General features: G+C 46.4%; 2 protein-coding genes across 2 annotated transcripts in view; both read right to left on the bottom strand.

Annotated features, from left to right (window-relative positions):
- scn5lab (sodium channel, voltage gated, type V-like, alpha b) overlaps positions 1 to 7,816 on the bottom strand; it is a 40,581-nt gene extending 32,765 nt beyond the window's left edge. The window contains exon 1 of the mRNA XM_061265481.1: positions 7,423 to 7,816. The gene's annotated coding sequence lies outside the window, so the exon portion shown is untranslated. The remainder of the gene's footprint in view (positions 1 to 7,422) is intronic.
- A 1,715-nt stretch (positions 7,817 to 9,531) lies between these two features.
- Positions 9,532 to 16,415, bottom strand: LOC133143982 (macrophage mannose receptor 1-like). The gene is made up of 28 exons (XM_061266315.1): positions 16,301 to 16,415; positions 16,122 to 16,226; positions 16,014 to 16,037; positions 15,444 to 15,649; positions 15,269 to 15,375; positions 15,030 to 15,142; positions 14,914 to 14,958; positions 14,690 to 14,845; positions 14,521 to 14,603; positions 14,182 to 14,293; positions 14,055 to 14,102; positions 13,811 to 13,978; positions 13,314 to 13,433; positions 13,124 to 13,231; positions 13,021 to 13,050; positions 12,817 to 12,954; positions 12,315 to 12,467; positions 12,027 to 12,161; positions 11,817 to 11,965; positions 11,626 to 11,746; positions 11,502 to 11,553; positions 11,366 to 11,432; positions 11,163 to 11,296; positions 11,048 to 11,097; positions 10,816 to 10,989; positions 10,592 to 10,737; positions 10,457 to 10,519; positions 9,532 to 9,778 (listed from the first exon to the last, which is right to left on the bottom strand). The coding sequence occupies exons 1-28, from the start codon at positions 16,401 to 16,403 to the stop codon at positions 9,737 to 9,739; spliced, it is 2,952 nt and encodes a 983-aa protein (XP_061122299.1). The 5' UTR covers positions 16,404 to 16,415; the 3' UTR covers positions 9,532 to 9,736.
- Positions 16,416 to 19,165: the final 2,750 nt, after the last annotated feature.

Genomic DNA, 19,165 nt, shown 5'->3' with positions numbered 1-19,165 from the left:
AGAGTCCAGGAGATGATGATGATGATGTGTGAGGAGGAGGAAGCTGACAGGAAGGTGATGAGGAAGACGCAAACTCACAAACACACACACGCGCACATCATGTACTCTTATCATTTCCATATTAGCTATCAGCGTCTCACTAAGTGTACCATCGCCGAGAAGTGGCAGCGTGTACGAACACACACACGCAGGCGCGACGGCGATGGCGTCGGGAGCGTGCCGAGTTCACACGTTGGTCAAGGTTGCATTGGAGATAAAATGTTTTATAGACGTCGTCAAACGGCCATCAGACAGTAACGGAAGCCTGGAGACTCCAACGCAGCCATCAAGCTTGAAACAACATTTCAACGGCGAATTAAAGTGAAATACACTACGCAACCACGACACCGCTTCGACGCCACTGCGCCGACATGTAAAAGTAAAAAAATAAATAAAACACTAAAAGAAACAAGTGCTTAATTCTCATTCCACCGCTACCTTATAAAGAAATGAATCCATTTTGAGCTAGCTAACAAGTTTGCCCCGTGTTCCGCGGGTTCTTAGCTCGCGTGCTAGCAGGCTAGCTTGTTGCGTTTAGCGCAGTCGCTTGCATGAGTCACGGCAATTTTATCCGTCTTGACTTTTGTCGCTGCATCATTTAGCACTTTTTACATCAGAGTGTGATGATGAATCACAAATTGCTTTTTAAAATATAGAAATCAAAGAGAAATAAGTCGGAAAGACTTGACAGCTAGCGAGCGCTAAATATTTCCCCTGTGGACAAATGTTACACTGACAGTATGTGTCGCACTTTTGCATTGACATCACTCTTACAAGTGTATCTTAAGTGTGTGTGTGTGTGTATGTATTGATGACAATCAGATCACATTTTATGACCAATTGATGGAGAATTTCAGGTAATTTGGTGGGGTTCCCATACTTTTTCTTGCAAATACATGAAGAGTCATTCGTGTGTGTGTGTCAGGTATCGGGTGATGAAGAGGAGGTGACACACAGAGTCACCTTTCAGCTGGGGTTACATTGATGACATCACAACGCACAATCTGGGCCAGACCCATACATACACACACACGTACACACACACATCCACAGATGCACGCACAGTGACACACATTCATTATTCACACACAGTCGGGCAGCACTCAGGTGTTGAGTGAGTTTGAAGTGGATTTGTCCCACGGACGAATGATTGCGATTCAAACATCCGCTTCCTGTCTCCAGGGTCGCCGTCCTGTTTCCTAGTTCTTATGCTAGCACGCAAACATTAGCACACATACACAAGTCTACAACGTGCCTGTCGTTGCCATGGTAACGCTTTGAGTTTATCAGGAAGGAGACGTTCACTTCCCGTCTGCTCTTTATTACTGTCTGTTTCATCACACACACACACACACACACACACGCACACACACGCGGAGACACACACACGCGGAGACACACAAGCGAGGCAACTGGTCAATTACAATGACTGCTGTAAACAACTGGAGGTGGAATGCAGTGTCTTTGTCTAAAATGTGTGTGTGTGTGTGTGTTTGTGGACACACACCTGAAAACCTCTCACGCACCAATAAAAAAAACTCTCACGCACACCAGAAACACACACCACACCAAAAACTTTCCAAACATAAAAAAAAACTCATGCGGATCGAAAACTCACACACCATAAAAATCATATCCCAACAAAAACTCTCACAAAAAAACGGCACAATTATTATTATTTTTTTTATAAACACAAAAAACAAACACAAAACAAAAACCTCTCACAAGTCAAACTAGCACTAAAAACAGTGCACCAAAAAATTGTTACATGTCCTGGAAAACTCACTTGCACCAAAAACTCTCACAGCATTCACAATAGTTATCCTTCGCATAAAAACATCTCACTAAATAAAATACACAATGCTGTGTGGAAACTTTTTTTTAAAGTGAAAGTTTAAAATTGTGTAAATCGAAATTAGTGTGTGTGAAAAGAAATTTAAACCAGAAAATGAAGTTCATTTCAAATCCTGACTGCTCTTTTTTGGCGTGTGTGTGTGCGTGTGTAAGCATCTTATTGTGGAAAAGTCTCACTGTGGCCTTCTTTCTGTCTCGTCATCTCTTGTGGTTACCTTCATTGGGCATCAACATTGAGGTTCATTTTAATTTAGCACCAAAGGAGGTCAGACGAGACGCTCGTCAGCCTCTTATAGCTTTGCCGGGCTGGCTCGCCGCGTGTGCGTTCGTGCGCTCCGGTTGAAAGGTGTCAGTCACGCCTGAGTGTGTCACTTGATAAAAAAAACATAAAATCTTTTATTTTGTTGAATGTGAAGGGTCGCGACCCTGAAGCTGTCGCCACCCGCCGCCCTTGACAACTTTCATCTTCACCTACTTTGCATTTGCTCACCTGCTCGCGTTCCTCCACGTCGTCACCTCTTATCGTTACGCGTCCTTCCCCTCCACATTGTTATTATGACGAAACGTCACCTACTTAACATTCTTCTTCTTAGTACAACACATCCTCGCCTCTTCTCATTCTTACTATTATGAATCGTCACCTCATAATAACCGACACACGACGCCTCCTCCTTTTTCCAATTCTAATCACTGTGTATAACAGCACGCTACATTTTATTTGATTATTATTATTATTATACATCTTGTCTTCTAATTGATATTGTTCTTATTATATCCTATATTACCGTCCACTCCAGTGAAACAACATTATTGTGTGTGTGTGTGTGTGCGTGTGTGTGTGCGCACAGCGACCCACTTGCATTTATCCTATTTAAGTCTCTCTGCCTACCATCTTTCCCATTCCCTTATTTTTCCCCGCGTGTGAGTGTGTCATGCTGTTCTCTTGCTCCCCGGTGATTGATTAAATAATTTCCTATTAACTAGTTTGTGACACTGTTTGGTGCTGTAAAGACTCTCTAACATTGCATCTTTTTACACACCGTTATTCTGCAACGGCATTTTGCGCTATACGGCAGCTTTATACGTAGTCGCGGTTGTCACGCCAAACACACAACTCGTATTTCGAGCCGTCGTGCCACAAAATTGCAGCTTCGTCAATTGTGAGGAGAGGAGGCCTGTGAGTATTTTTGTGTTTCCACACAAAATAACAGTTGTTTAAAGGTTTAGAACTACAGTGACAGCTGCGCTATTGTCCGTTAGCCCGTCTGTGGCGTTTCCTATTGGCTGTTAGCCTTAAGCTAGCAGACTTGATACGGTTTGATGGAACATCTTGAGTGTTTGTTGCCTTTTGTATTATGCATCAGTTGTACAGTTGAGATGGGCCGAGCAATACACAACAGGTGTACCGCGAGCCGCAGCTACGAGCTAGCTCGCCATTCGTTAGCCATCCCAGCCACGTGCATAGCGCATCTGATGGATGACGAACATGGGTGAAGAGTGACGGAGTGTTTCCTGTCTGTTGGTGCTGCTCTTGAACCAGCAAACTGATGAAGCCGCGGCACAAGGACGACACGCACGCGTGGCGGCCTTGTCCATCACGCACCCACGTGCGCGACTGTCTGTCATCGATCTGCGTCCCTCGCTACACGGAGCGTTCCATCATTTCCTGCGTGAAGCTAGACGACTTCCTGTGAGGCTCACATCTTCGCAACATCACAAGTAGTGCCATGCTCATAACGCACGATCGGAAAAGTCACGCATGAAACGTGGATGGACGATGCTATCAGCTGATCGTCATCATCATCACCTGAGAGTCCTCGTTAGCGCTCTAAATGACGGCTGGGGGGACGCCAAACCGCTCGCCAGAGAAGAAGAAAAGTGGGCCAGTGCTCGGAGCCAGCACGGACCCCCCCCCATCACATACACACACATACACACACACACACACACGCACTACACGCACAGAAATGTTTGGATTGCTTCCACTGTCACTGTAGTTTTTCTGTGACAAAATTGCGATGATGGAAACTGTTCACATGTGCTTCCTGGAAGTTTGTTTTGTCACTTGCTTTGCCAGCAAAAAAAGAGACCCCCCCCCAAAAGATATTTTGGAAGTATTTAAAAGAAATGTTCGTCAAATTAGAAGGAAACCCGAGCACTGTCAGAAAACTAATAACAGAGACTGCCCGCGTGGAGATTTAAACCGAGAACCTCGACGCTGTGAGGCAAGCGTGTTGCTCGCTTGCCCTCATTATCTGCGCTTTTTCTTTTCAAGCACAAAGTGTACTGAAAAGATGTTGAAAGCATTGGTGACACGAGCGTCATTCGGCAGCACGAAGATGGAGGATGAAGGACGGCAAAGGCGAGCAATCTTGACAGGAAGTGGCCGGACAGCCTGACATAGCCGCCCCTCATCAAAATAAATCAGCGACGCTAAAGTCTTTTAACATGTCGGCCGGACGGTCGGCGCCACTGATTTAGTGCGGCCCTCTGGACATTTCAGTCGCATTTAACATTGCAATGACACCCAAAACAAAATGTCACCACCAATCAATAGATTTTGCTTTTTTGATGATGACCTTTCGTCTTATTTACCCTCATGCTCACATTCTGTACTGTACACACAGTTTCAAAAACACGCGCACACACACAATGTGTGTGTGTGTGTGTGTGTGTGCGTGTGTGTGTGCGTTTATGGCAGTCCCATCCTTAAACTCAAACCTCACGCGGTCAAGATTCTCGATAAGGCCGACACCGCTAGCATGTAGCTGCTAGCATCACGTGTGAGGTCTCGCTGCGTACTTTCAGCATGTCGCTAATATTAGCACGACCGGGTCAACAAACGATGGCAGCAGACGGGAATATTCAGATCAGATCGACTCGGAAAAACACGCCGAGCGGATGTCAGTGATGAGGAAAAGAAAAAAGTCATCAAATCAAACACAACCGACTCATGCTGACCCCAAACCATTTAAAGGTCTCGTGTGTATGTGTGTATATAACTGCTCACTTTGCTTCTACTGTTGCTATAGTAACAGATGATACTCAAGGGACCAGAGTACAGCGTACTGATGAACAGGTAGAAGCACAGTGTGTGTGTGTGTGTGTGTCTGCGTGTGTTTCACATTTCAATGACGTGTGATGATTGAGAGGCAGGCGACTCCACAGAGTGTGATTTATAACACTACTCCCAGCCCCCAACCATAAAACATCACACACACGCGCAAATAAAGATATTCTAAATATTTGTGATCACATGATGTGAAAGTGTCACCTGAAGCGAGCGCGTCAAAATGAAGTCAGACCTTCGTTCAAATGAAGAGAGGGCGTCACATGTCGCGGCAGAGTTACGTAAAGTCAAATTCGTTGATTCGTAAAGCGGTTTGAAATCTTATTTTGACTTTTATTGACTTGATGTCGCTTTTTAGGCTCGTTAGCTAGTTGTAGCTGAAAGCATGACGAGGCTACGCTCATGAGCCCGTTGCATAGACGTTGTTACGAAACATTTGGGGCGAAGCCGTGAAAAGCGGCATGACGGCGAGCCGGTTAAGCGGGACGCGAGGTGACACTTTCCAAGCGGGCTTTGCTTGTGCTTTTGCTGCTGGCCGCACACGCACGCACGCACGCACGCCGGGCAGCTTTGCTGACACCGACGTCTGCGCGCAGAGTTGACGAGTTGGCTTTTAAGAGTCTTTAGAAGAGCGACAGCATCATTAAAGTGTCGGATTAGAAGAAGAATTCGGCGAGAACTGACGCGGCTTCGCGCAGGAGGCAACTTTGCGTGGGTGTGTGTGTCGGTGTGCGCTCCGGAAGTTTCCGTCCTGATGTCTGCAAAACAACACGTTTCTTGTTACGCGCTTCTCGCCTTTGATTATTGGACACTGAAAAAGAGGACAAACGGAAAGGCAACAGCTGCTCCCGAGCTCCATACCTTCAACACGCGCGTGCAAAATAAGCAGGGGGCGCTCCCTCGTCCGTCAAACGACGACTCGTGTTGGGGAAAAGGTCAGGCCGAGCGCCGCCGCCGCTCAGAACAAACGGCAATCTCGCGCTCGCCTCGCTCGCACACACGCGCACCAATGCGATGCATGCGACGGCCACCTGTTGTGGTTGTGTCGTGTTGACAGGCGGCACAATGTCCACGTCGTCTTCACCGGGCAAGGAAACGACCTTTTGCAATCAAGGTCACACTCTGACCCCGCCCCCTTGACACCTGACCTTTATCATCATCGTCATTTCCATGCACTCAGCTTTTATGTGTTACGGTCGCCGTTAGTTGAGGAATCGTCTATGGCATTTCACAAAATATGTCGCCATTAAGCTTGTGGGCCTACAGCTCGGTTTACATATTATTTTATTATTTATTTTTCCATTTTATGTTTAAAAATTTTTTTCTTTCCTCAAAGCAATATTAAATGACTGTCACCCAATTTTTGTGTCAGCACGAGAGTGAGAACAGGCGTCGGGGACTACTTTAAAAGTGTCTTTTAATGTGTCCGAATGTGTTTAAAAGGTGTGGGACAAGTATTTTAAAGCTAAAGCTATTAAAAAAATTGTTTGAAATAAGTTCTCTCATAAAGCCATTTGCCGCACTAATCAGGCACATCATTCCTTCCTCACATCTTTCCTTGCATCCTTCCTTCCTTCCTTCCCACAGTGAACGTCTTTCATAGTTTGCTCCTCTTCCTTACTGCGCCCGCCGCCATGACGCCGCCGCATACGCAGCCACAAAAACGACAATGACAAAACGCTCACAAGGTTAGGTGACCTCTGCCAGTCACTTTCTGCACAGGCCAAGGGTCAAAGGTCCTTGTTTGTTTATAAACAGGCAAAAGAAGGTCAAAGTTCAGCGGGCAAATGTTCTCTCTCTTTCTCTCACACACACGCACACACGCACACAATCCTTTCGTAGTGTTTATGTATAGAATTAATTAGTTTATTAATTTCATTATTATCATTGTTGATAACGTAATAAAAAAAAACAACTGTAAGCATCTCACAGATTGCATGAAGATATTTCAACAAATGGAAAGATTAATGATCATAATTAACATTTAAATATTCAGATTGGATGGAGAGGATCTTACCGGCTCATCAGAATTATTAATATTGTCTTCATTATTTTTGTTTGTTTTGTTTGATTTTGTTATTATTATTACTAATATTAATAATAATATCAAATTACATGAACAGGGATGTTAACAAACGGAAAGAGCGACGTTATGTAAAGAATAATTATTATAGTAAGAGTGCAGTACCTAAAGAATGGAAAACGACGTCAATAATCATTATTACAATAATTAGTTTGCATGGCAAGGATGATAATGAATGGAAAGAGTACAGGCAGGTTGCATAGGAACACAGGAAACGCGTGCGTATCCCCCGGGAGCCAAAGTGTCCCAGCAGGCAGCGATAAAAAAAAAATGCTGACTTTCAATCAAACGTGAGAAAATCATAACAATTTAAGAAAACGCTCGACACGCACAAACTCAGCAAAAGTTCACCTCTCAAATAGAAAGTGCTACTCACGTGTCAAGTGTTTCCAAAGCAAAAGTGTGCACGTCGCCTTCACATCGCGCCGCGCGTGCACGTGCGCGCGCTTGTCTGAGCGCCTTTCAGTCTTTACATCCAGCCATGGAGAAAAAGGTGAGGATGAAAAGGAGGCTGAAGAGGAGGTGGACAAGTGTCCACGGACGATGAGCGCCTACAGAATTTTTTTTTTTTTATAAGAAGTCCTCCCCACGCGCGCGCCAGCTGTTGCTCTCGTGCACGAGCCCCCCCAAACAAAAACCAAGAGCAAAAAACGAAAGAAGAACTGAAAGAAAGAGAGAAAGAAAAGAGGAGTGGACTGCAAGTTTGTTTGAGGTCCGCGCGTCTGCTGTGCTCTCAATGGGCCGCCAGCCCGACTCAACATGAGCACCGACATCCACCCAGGACGCTTGATTGCCCCTGGACGCCACAGGGGGAGAGAAAGAAAGAAAGAGAGAGGCAGTGGGGGGCGAGAAAGGGGCAAGTATCGCGAGGTTACACCTTGCTCTCGCTTAAGCACACGCACGAATTCCCTAATGTGACGTCACAACATACAACAGTTCATGCAAAATCGCTGTGAATCAAGCAGTAAACTGCTCAGAAAGTAGCTTCAACTGTGTCCAAATTTCTGCAAGCTCAATAAGTGTGGGCAAAGTAAAATGAACTAGCTAACAGTTTGTAAAGTTGTATACAGTGTATAAACGATAGTTAAATGTGTCAAAAGTAGCAATCTATAGCTGAGTATACAAGTTTTGTCTTTTTTGGGTCTCACGCACACCGTTAATTATAGAACTCGAACTCACAATGTCGGCACACAATATAGGCTCGCTTTCCCCTACTAGCGACCCCCGCTAAATGCGCACGTTTGTATGAATTGTATAGGTATGACGTATTGGGAGCTAACATCAAAAATTTTAAATAGTTTGAGCATCGTTTGAGAGATTGGAGATGGGAAAGAATTATCAATATTTTTGCCTTTGTTCAGAAATGTTTCTGAATTCTCTGCCCTGTCAATTTGAAATTTGAAAAGATACTCGACAAATTAATCATTAAAACAGTTTGTGTCCAAAGTACTATAAACTCAAAAGAGCGTATAAATTGACATGAACCAAATTGAAGACAATTATAAATGAGCTAATATGAAGGCATCTGAACTAGCTGTGTAAGTAGTTACTGTTTGAAGTAGTAATATCGAATAAAAAGTACTATGAACTGTGTAGGACGAGGAAGAAACGTAAATTAACTATTAAAACTCAACCTTGGAAAAACTGCAATAAACTAGCTAGCTACAGCATAAAATGAAGTAGAAGCAAGTAAACGCTATGTAATGGAAAAACTTGCCAACTGTTTTTAAAAACGATGAAGCTCGTGTGTTGGAGATTTTCAAGAGACTCGGGAGGGGAACGTGTTACAGCAACGAATGCCATTTCCGCTTACCTACGTTTAAAAGGTTTGCCATTTTTTTCTTTTGGTTTCTTCTCCATTTTCAAGCTCCATCATTTACTTCCCAGCACGGAGCTGTGTCAAGTGTATAACAGTCTCCCCCTAGTGTTGACTCTCTGCTACTATGATTCGCACAGCCTACTACGATTATTCCCACTGGAGTCATCCATTTTTTTAATAGTTTGTCATCCGGGAGCTGGAAGAACATCCTGATAAAAAGGATGTAAAATCATTTGGTCGTCAGACATGTTCATTGCCATCTTTGCTCTCCGCACCTTTTTTGAATTTGTCTACACTGTTTGTACTGTGTCCTCTCTGCATCCATTGCAGCCTAGCATCCTGGAAGAGGGACGTTCCCATCTGTGGTCTCTTCTCAAGGTTTCTCATTTCCCCTAGCTGGAGTTTTTCCTTGCCCTTTTGGGAGTTTAAGATCAGGGGATGTTTGAGAATATTTGCCATTTTTTACATGTCCTGAGTGTTGTTAGTCACCTAAATGTTGAACAGAGGGTGTGATTTACCGAAGTCAAATTCCTTTTGGCACGCTCAAACATGGCGAATAAAAAACTCTTGAATCTTGAATCTCTTCAATGAAGCTAACAAGTTTTTTGGGGGGAAGCAAAGTCGAACCGCGTGACTGTTACGTCAGTGCAGTGCCTCTCATTCCTATTAATACAACCTGGTTTGTTTTATTATCGAGTTGACACGCACTAAAAATAACTAACATTGTCTCCGTATGTTTTCATTCCATTTAACAAACTATTCACACATCAGGGCAGCTTTTACGGGATGGGTGTGTGCGCGTGCTGATTGACTCTGGGGGACGTGTTGACGCTCCGGGTGTTTGTTGTCTGGTCGCCATGGAAGCGAGGGGTCAAGAAGTCCTGTTATACTCCCTTGCCGCCTCCAGGGAGAGCTAAATCAAATTAAAATACAGATGCATTTTACGCACAAACGTTCCCGATCATTAAGACAAAAGCCTTAATTTACATTAATTATATTTTTTTAAATTAAGGCAACCAAATAATAATATTGCATGGTAAATCATAATATCACATGTTAAGTCAAGAAGAAGATGCATGGTAACTTAAACAGAATAATAACACGTGGTAAATCTAACAAGACGACTAATGCATGGTTAATCAATTATAAGAATCCATGGTAAAGTGAACAAAATAACAATAATGCATGGTAAATCATAATATCACATGTTAAGTCAAAAAGAAGAAGAATCCATGGTAACTTAAACCGAATAACACCACATGGTAAATCTAACAAAAAGACTGATGCATGGTTAATCAATCATAATAATGCATGGTAAATTGAACAAAATAATAATAATGATGCATGGTAAATCACAATATCACATGTTAAGTCAAGAAGAAGAATGCATGGTAACTTAAACAGAATAATAACACATGGTAACTAACAAGACGACTAATGCATGGTTAATCAATCATAAGAATGCATTGTAAATCAACCAGTCAATCAAAATGCATGGTAAACCAAGCAGAATGCTCATGCAAGGTCAATTGCATTCATAGGATTACTCGCAACTTCCATTGGCACTTTCCAAATCCACCGGATAACGCACTGTGGGCATCTTACACACGTAGCCGTTGAGTTGCATGCAGGACATCATCTTCCATTTGCCAGACTGAAAGTCAAAATGATTGGTTTTAAATCTAAACTTGTCTTCGGCGAGCGGGTCAATCTTTTCTGCACCTACCTCGCTCAAGGTGGCCACGCAATTCTCCATCAGGGCGGTAGGTTTTCCCGGAGCCCAGTTGGTGAAGGTCACCTTCCGACGGTCCGACCACACGAATCTGCCGCGATCGCCCAGGTCTTTCAGTCCGGTCCACGTGTCTCCGGGGGCTGCAGAGGACAAGCAGCAACAGAGTTCTCAAGGGCTTTCCAGATATGGCAGATATCGAGCCAATGTGAGCGACGCACCAGACTTCAATAGGTCCTGCAGCCAATCCGACTCAGCCTCGGAGAGGATAGACACCAGCTCGGCATCGAGACTCCTGCAGAAGTGTCGAGCGTCGTACCACTTCTTTGTATCATTAGAACGTTTGTAACAGAAGTCCGCAAACTCCTCCCAGTCAGGTCCCAAGCATCTCGGCTCTGCGTGCAAGATGGCGTCACGTGAAGAAATGCTTTCTATTCTGGACATTCTACTCACCCGTGTCAGCAAAAGTGTAAGACGGAGACGGAGCCAATTCGTCAACATATCTGCAGACAGTAAAGTGAGAATGAGCCGGGCATCTTGGACTCGCCAGTGACAGCGGAGCACGCACACTTTCGAGTTGATTCCGTTACAGGTGGAGCTGTTGTAGGCTGTCTGTGGCTCTTCCTTCAGCAAAGTCACATCTCCTCCGATCTGGTTCTCAATGACTCCCGAGTGAATAGCGGCCGCGCAGATGTTCGAGTCCTGCACTCAGAGAATGTCTCAGACATAGAACAAACACTCCGCTTGCAGGTCGTGCGGTAATTAACATACCGGTTCGTAGAGCCGTGTTCCGTAGACCTTGTAGTCGGCTTTGGCGCAGCCCGGTGGGCACCGGACCCTGCGGAAGTAGTTCGTTTAGTAAGGAGGAGGCTTTTCGGCAAGAAATGTCTTATCAAGTCCGACTCACGTCATTGAACCGTCGAGGGCGAGTTTGGCGGCTGTGCTGCTGCATAAGATCTCTGTGGGTCGGAAGGGAAAATCAAAGCCCGTTTCTTGCTAGTTTCTCACTGCACTCCAAACGTCGTACTCACTGAGAGCGGTGTCGTCAGACGTGCACCCCAAGACGTCAAAGCGTAGGCCCTTGAACATCGGCATGAGGCGGACGTACTTGGCGAAGATGGGCCTGGTTAGAATATACGTCCCCACAGAAGGCTGGAAACAAAACACGCGTGTTTGCAATGAATGACAACAGCCTGAACGACAAAGTCGAGAGTCCGCTCACCTGCTTAGGGTGGTGATACCAAGTCGCTCCGTCAATACTGAACTGCATGGAAAATACGCTGGAACTTTGCCCTTGGTATGTACACTTCTGGGTCACAATGCCCGTGACCTTGAAGTTCTGACCAAGGTTCACCTGGATCCAGCTGCCCACTGAGGGCGGAAGGCATTCCATTGCTCAGGATACCAAACCACAACTTTTGTTTTTACGTACGCATTTTGGACGGCTTCCAGCAACCGCTGCCCCCCAGACGGGCTTTGTGAGGTTCGGCATTGATCGCAGAGGAAGAGGCTGAAAGAGAGTCGTCTGGGATTCTCCCGTCCGCGATGCCCAGACTATCAAGACACACTGAGGAAAGACAAAAAAAAAAGACAATGTGGAAGGCACGCTCGCTCATTCATTCTCATGTCTGGTCACCCGTTCCTAGCCGACGCTCTATCTGGGGATCCGTTGGATTCTTTCCTTGCACATCATCGGCAAGTGTCAGGATGTGAAGCCCACCTTTCTCCTCACAGCTGTAGACGACGCGGAGGTATTTGGAGACACCAGGGCAGGAGTCCGTATCCGTAAGGTGAATGGGGTAAATGGGGCAACTCTGATGGTTGTCACACAATCCTCTGAAGTGACGGAGAGCCCCTTCCACCCTGCAGTCATCTGCAAGTGACAACACACCACCATTTCACGCGCATTTTATTCGCACTCTTACATACTGACTCCAACTTGTCACAGGACGTAGGGAATTTTAATGGTTAATGACTATTAGAAAAAGAGGAATCCAAAAAGCGCCCGGCTTAGCTCTTTTTCATCGTTGTCCATTTTTATTCAAAGGTCAAATAAACATTTTCTATTGCCATCGCTCACACGTCCATGCCCATGCATGTTGATATTGAGTTATATGTTACAAACGAGTTACCGCCAACGCTGACGGCGTGTGAAAACTTCGTGACAGAAACGGCTCCAGGACAGCGAGCCAAAAACAACGATGCCGCTGGAGGATTCTTACCGCGTGATCCGCTGCCGCCACTCGGACAGACGTCGCCACGCTCCCGTCCATGGAAAGCCGACCGTATGCGGATGACTCTTTCATCGGGACATTCGAGGGCTTTCAAATCGTCAAGGCAGAAAAGTTCCTCCTTGTAGCCTGTGAGAGCACAACCGTCGACTTCTCTCCGTGTCTTTTTTTACCGAGACGTTGAAGGCGACTTACCGTCGTGTGGCGGCAGCTGATGTGTCTTTCCTAGAAGCGGGAACCAGAACGTGGATGTCGACACGTGATGACGGTCCACCGCGGGGCATCACATCTCACTTACCTTTTCCTCTTTTCTTGCAGATGTAGCCTTTCTTGTTGTCGCACTCGTCACGCTTCCAGTCGCCGCTGCCAGTGAGCAAGAAAAGACATTTCCCCCCTTGAGTGACACCTGGAGGGAGGGAGGGAGGCAAACAAGATCTGAGCGCTCATCCGTTCCTCCAAAGTGCAGCTGACAACCGCCTCTGCCCAACCTGCACTTGAGTGGAGGTAAGAGAAGGGGGCTCCGTCAGCCCACTTGCCGCCGTCATGCTCGATGGAGGCGCTGGCGCCCAACCACAGGGAGGCATCACCCATCAGAACCTTGGCGATACCTTTGGATCCCAAAGAGAACATGCAAGATTATTCCAAAACGACTCAACACTTGACTCTGCACTTCAACTTGATGGATGTGGCACGGCTGTGACAAAGCGCTAACAATACCGCAACAAAGAGTGAAATGAAAAAAAAAACACCCAAGCAAAGCTGGCCATGTCTCAGGTTTTGAGTTGGAAAGGAAGGCGTAGCACGAAAAAAAAAAGGTTTTCTCAAAGAATTAGCAACTTCATGGCCAGCCATATGACGACCGCATACGAAGACATGACGCCTTTTTCAATTTACTTTAGCTTCTATTTCTTGTTTGTTTCATGTTGGAAAATAAAAATGGATCCACTTGTTTATGGCCAATATATTTTAATTCATGGCCTCCTACCGTGTACGAAGCGCTGCTCGAGCGAGTCGGCGATGCTGAGCAGGTTCCCTTGGCGGCCTTTGCAGTCAGCTTGCGCCTCCTGCCATGTCTTGGTGGGCTGGCGGATCATCAGGTAGCAGAAGTCGTTGGTGGGGTCGTCCAGCCACCAGCCGCATTTCTCAGTCCAGCCTGCAATCCAGACATAAGACAGCATAAGCCGGCGTGCCGATGGGGTAAGACGGCTGCAGTGCGCAACGACACCTACGTAGTTGGCCGATTGATGGTGGCAGCTGTTGAGGCCCTCCACGCTTGGCTGCGGGGGAAGGAGGGGTTGCAAATATGAGCAAATGCTTGATGTGTGCAGAAGGAGCGCTCGGGAGGGGCGTTTGCACCTCTTTTGCAGACAAATGGCCGCTGCGTGTTGCAGGGGCTGGCACTCAACTCCCCAACAGAATTTGGGGACGCGCAGTCCCCCGTGGTGTCATCCTGCCAAGCGTCGTAGTTCTGTGGACGACATAAGCGTGTTGGACTGTCTGCTCGGCTTCCCAACGCCCTTCCTCGGCAATCGCTCACTCGCGCTCAAGTTTTACCCATTTTCCCTCCAAAACAATCCAATCGATGAAGCCTCGAGCGGCATTTCTCCCCTCTTTTTTACCCTGCTCAAATTTGGACTTTCCCAACTCCTCTTTTGAAAAATAACCCTAAGCCTTTTTAAAAGGCATTTCACTCACGTAAGTTGTTGCGTCACTCCACTTGTAGTCGTCGCCCGTCGTCTTGAGTCCCACGAAAGGAGATTGTGAGGTCCGCGAGTGATCTGGAGGAAAGGAAGGAGAACACGAGCTTCAGGGCAAAAAGAGCTTCAGTCAAATGACGACTGCGGCGGTTGCTCTTGGTGCTCACCATACACAAATTGGGCCTCTTTCTTGGAGTGGACGCTAGCCAGGTGGCCTCCCCGGGAAAGACAGAACTTCTCAGCATCGTCAAAGGTTTTAAGCGTCTTCTCGTAACGATAACAATAATCGCCATAGCGGAAGGTGTTGTCGTGGCAGTCGGAGGCTGGGGCCGCAAAGAAAAACATGACCATGACAAGATGTTCAAGTGCATATAAGTGTGCTGCAACTCACTCGTCACTACAGCAGGACCACTTTTGAGCGAACACTTCGGGCAGCCTGCATAAAAAAGGACCTGTTTGAGCTTTTCTCTTTTCAAAGTCAACCTGATTACAAACGTGCAGGCTTACTCAGCGGCCGTTTGCACATGTAGGCCAACGAGGAACGACAGGAGCCAGACCGCCACTTGCCGGGCTCACCCATTCCCCCTTGGTTGACGTAGGCGCAGGACGCAACGTCGGCGCTGTCGGGAGAAAAGAAACAAGCAATTATTTTCCCGTGTTTTTTTTTTTTTTCCCATTCCCCAAATGGCCCTTTTCAAAATTGGCTCCTCCGCCTGACAACAGCATGCAAAGTTGTTACGGCTTACCTTTCGAGGTGATTTGCGGCCCAGTTGGTGTGAGTCATTGTCTCGTTATCGGACCAGGTCAGCTTCTGGCTCCCGCCTTCAAAGCGACACCAGACCTTGTCGCATTTCTGGGGGGAAAAAGAACAACAGTCCCACTTGTCGCAGCAGTCGACGGCCGCTTGCGCTTCCGTCTCACCTGGTTGGAGAGTCCCAGCCAGAAAGGGGTGTCCTTGCCCACGGTGACCTTCACAAACTCCTCCTCGTCCGAGGTGGTGATGGAGAGCAGGTTGCCGCCCATCCGGACGCAGTGGTGCCAGGCCCCCAGCCAACCGTTGGGCGTCACCACCTCCTTCTTGTAGCAGTTGGTGCCGTGGTCGACCCACCCGGGAGCACACTTGCTGGCTGAGGGCACAATTTGGGGAACAGATCAGAGCACACTCCTGTTTTTGCCCTCCAGTCCACCATTTTGAGCAAAGGGCAATTTGCGGGTCACTGTTGGCCAAATCTACATTTTCTCGGGCAAATTGGAAGATCCGGGACTCGACTTGGTTAGCTTAGCCCAATGGGATCAGAGACGTTTACATTTTGAAAGGATTCCGGAACATTCATCTTCGCACTTGAGAAACAACCAAAGTGACTGGTAGAACGATGCAAAAAACATTCAACACGTGGCCGAGTACTTCATAAAAACGAAAAAGCACAGAATTTGTTGGTTGGCACGGTAACTCCAGGGTCGTGGTTTTCGGCGCAGTCGAAGGTGACTTACGGTCAGGAGCCGGTGTAGGGTTTACTGCAAGAGGAAAGGAAGAGAGACATCAAGGCACAGACAGATGTCAAGGGGCGATGAGTCGGTGGGGTGCTGCCTCTCACTTACCATTTCCTCTTTTCTTGCAGACGTAACCACTCTTCTTGTTGCACGAGTCGTAGTGCCAGTTGCCGTTGCCAGTGAGGAAGGAAAGACAATTTCCATCGGGGGTACCTGGGGGGCGGGAGAGAAGATCTCAGTGCTCCTCCGTTCCTCCAAATGGCAGCAGACAACCGTCTCCGGCAGACCTGAAGTCGAGCGGCCGTAAGTGACCGAGGCTCCGTCAGCCCACTTGCTGCCTTCGTCATTGATGGGGACATTGGCGCCCAACCACAGAGGGGATGCTTTCATCAGTCCCGTGAAGTAACCTGTAACCAGAATGAACGACATCATCAAGAGGAGCTCATCCGTTGAGCTGCGGGTGATCGACTTTCTCAGCTCAAAAGGAATCGAGTTAGACAGGGGGACCATCGAGAAATATTAAAACCAAAGCAGCAATAACAGTGCGGTTTGCAAACACAAATTGGAGCTACTGAAACAGGGTAGACGGCTGAGCGGATCAGACCTCAACCAGCATCTGACAAAAAAAATGCGGATATTGTATGTGTGTGTGTGTGAGAGAGATAAAACTGGTTCACAGAAAAACGACAAAACGAGATTGAAGAAAAAAAAAAAAAGAAGCTTTTAGCTGACAGTCAATATGGATTCCGGGAGGACACTAATGGACCTTAATAGAGAACATCAGATTATCAAAAAGTTATTGGGATTTTCATCAACCAAAAGCATTTGACCCAGTAAATCACGGCATCAGAGTAGTTGGTCTGGACTGGCTGAGGAGCTACTTAAGCAACAGGCAGCGATTTGTAAAAAGTCTGGAGATCATGTATCCCATAACAGGTGAACAACCTCTGCCCTTGGTCCTCTTCAACGACTTGTGTATCCAACGTCATGAATTGATGATGATACAAACATTTATTGCGCTGGGGACAATTTACAGCAGCTTATGGAAACCAACAATCGCCACAGAAATGAATACGTGGTTTAATGTAAAACCAAACTGCCAACAACAAAATTATTTGTCAGGTATAAATCAAAGTGAAAATTGACAATGGTATGAAAGAAAGAGTTTCTGAAAGAAAATTCCTGGGCGTGACTGTTGACAATAAAAAGCTGCTGGAAATCACACATGAATTAATCATGTGAAAACAAAAATGTCAAAGGTTATTGCAATTCTGAGGAAAGCAAGAAGCAGTCCGGACTCCAGATACCTACATATTGCCATATCTGAACGACTGTGTGGAAATACGGGGTAACGCCGAATAAGTTAAGCAATAGGAAAAATAACAAGGAGCATACAAACACACTTTTTATCATACCAGACAAACTTTTGCCACTCAGGGATGTGATCAAACACAAGACAGCTCAAATTATATGTACACAGCAAGGTATAAAGGTATAAATTGGTTTCTGGAAAGGCAGGCACGGTGGCTATCATCTGAGAAGGGAAGAGAATTTTAGGAGTGGAAAAGTCTGAACAATGATAAAAAGTATGGGTATAACCGTCTGTGGGGTGAAATTGTGGAATGGTCTGGAAAATGAGCATGAAAATAGGGCAAACATAAAAGTGTTCCAAAAAAGTGTCGAAAAACTGGTTTCTTAACATGTATGAGGGGAAAAAAAGACAAAACTGACTACACACAGACGGACTACACTCGAGCATTCATTGTTGTTGGGGGTTTTGGGTTGTTTGTTTCAGTGACTTAGATATGGCACTTTAAAGTGGTGTTTTATTTTCCTATTTTCATGTTTTAAATAGGTTCGAATCATGTTTTAAATAGGTTCGAAATGAACATAACAACAACAACAACTTGTTCATGGCCAATATTTCAATTCATGGCCGCCTACCATGTACAAAGGTCTGCTCATGTTCGTCGGTGATGCTGAGCAGGTTCCCTTGGAGGCGTTGGCAGTCGTCTTGCGCCTCCTTCCAGGTCTTGGTGGGGTGGCGGATCATCAGGTAGCAGAAGTCGTTGGTTGGGTTGTTATGCCACCAGCCGCATTTCTGAGTCCATTCTGCGAGCCAGACGGCGTAAGACAGCGCAAGACAGCGCAAGACGGCGGCAGTGCGGGACACCTACCCGGCTGGCCGACTAATGGTGGCAGCTGTGGAGGCCCTCGGCGCTTGGCTGCAGAAAAAGGGGAGCGAATATGAGCAAATGCTTCACGCATCCAAAAGGGGCGCTCGGGAGGGACGTTTGCACCTGTTTTGCAGACCGTTGGGCGTGTATAGTGGCAACGAAGGTTTCTGCCCAGGCGTCCGTCGTACTCCAATCGTGAACATTCCTTACCATGGCTGTAGTGGAGAGTATTTCTGTAGTCCTGCGGATGAGATTTTGGACAGAACTTTAGCGTGTTGTATTCAATGTGGTCATCTTCCCGCCGCATTTCCTCACTTGCAGCGTTTTCGTACCTTCTCTCATTAAACTTTCACTTTGGTTGTTGGGTTCACTTTGTCAGTCATAGTAGTATGAACATTGCAATAAAACATTGTGCCCACCCTGACACAAAGCAACTAACCCTGTCAGTCAAAGTAGTATGAACATCGCAATAAAACATTGTGCCCGCCCGCCCTGGCAACCCAAAAGGTGCACAAAGCAACTAACCCTGAAGACCTAAAGACAAACCCGAGCCACCGTCCAGGATATATCATCTTAACCGCCTCCTCTCTAAAATCAGAGCGCCAATACTTTGTAAGCGGCTGCCCCATGCCTCTAGACAAGACGGATGGATGCCTGCAACATGACTTTTCCAAAGGCCTTCAGCAATCCACTTACAGAAGCTGTTCCGTCAGTCCACTCGTAGTTCTTGCCCTTCTTCTTTTCTCCCACCCAAATCATGTAAGTTGCGTGATCTTGATGAAAGGAAGGAGAACAACAGCTTCAGGGCAAGAAGAGCTCCAGCCAAATGTCGACTGTGGGGGTTCTTCTTGGTGCTCACCAGTAATGAATCGGGCATCTTGCTCAGAGTGTATGCTCGGCAGGTGGCCTCGCCGGGCGAGACAAAACTCCTCGCCATCCTCCCAACTTCTATGCGTCGGGTCAAAAAGATAGCAA

The sequence above is a fragment of the Syngnathus typhle genome, linkage group LG19, assembly GCF_033458585.1.
Source record: "Syngnathus typhle isolate RoL2023-S1 ecotype Sweden linkage group LG19, RoL_Styp_1.0, whole genome shotgun sequence".
Lineage (NCBI taxonomy): Eukaryota > Metazoa > Chordata > Actinopteri > Syngnathiformes > Syngnathidae > Syngnathus > Syngnathus typhle.
Note: the sequence above shows the minus strand (reverse complement) of the source record. Positions and strands in the feature narration are given on the sequence as shown.

Coding starts and splice junctions, on each gene's coding strand:
- LOC133143982 (XM_061266315.1), bottom strand. CDS start 16,403: ATGAAAGCATCCCCTCTGTGGTTGGGCGCCAATGTCCCCATCAATGAC. Junction 11,966..12,026: donor CTGGAAGCCGTCCAAAATGC/GTACGTAAAAAC, acceptor TTCCGCCCTCAG/TGGGCAGCTGGATCCAGGTG. Junction 11,554..11,625: donor GTCTGACGACACCGCTCTCA/GTGAGTACGACG, acceptor TCCGACCCACAG/AGATCTTATGCAGCAGCACA.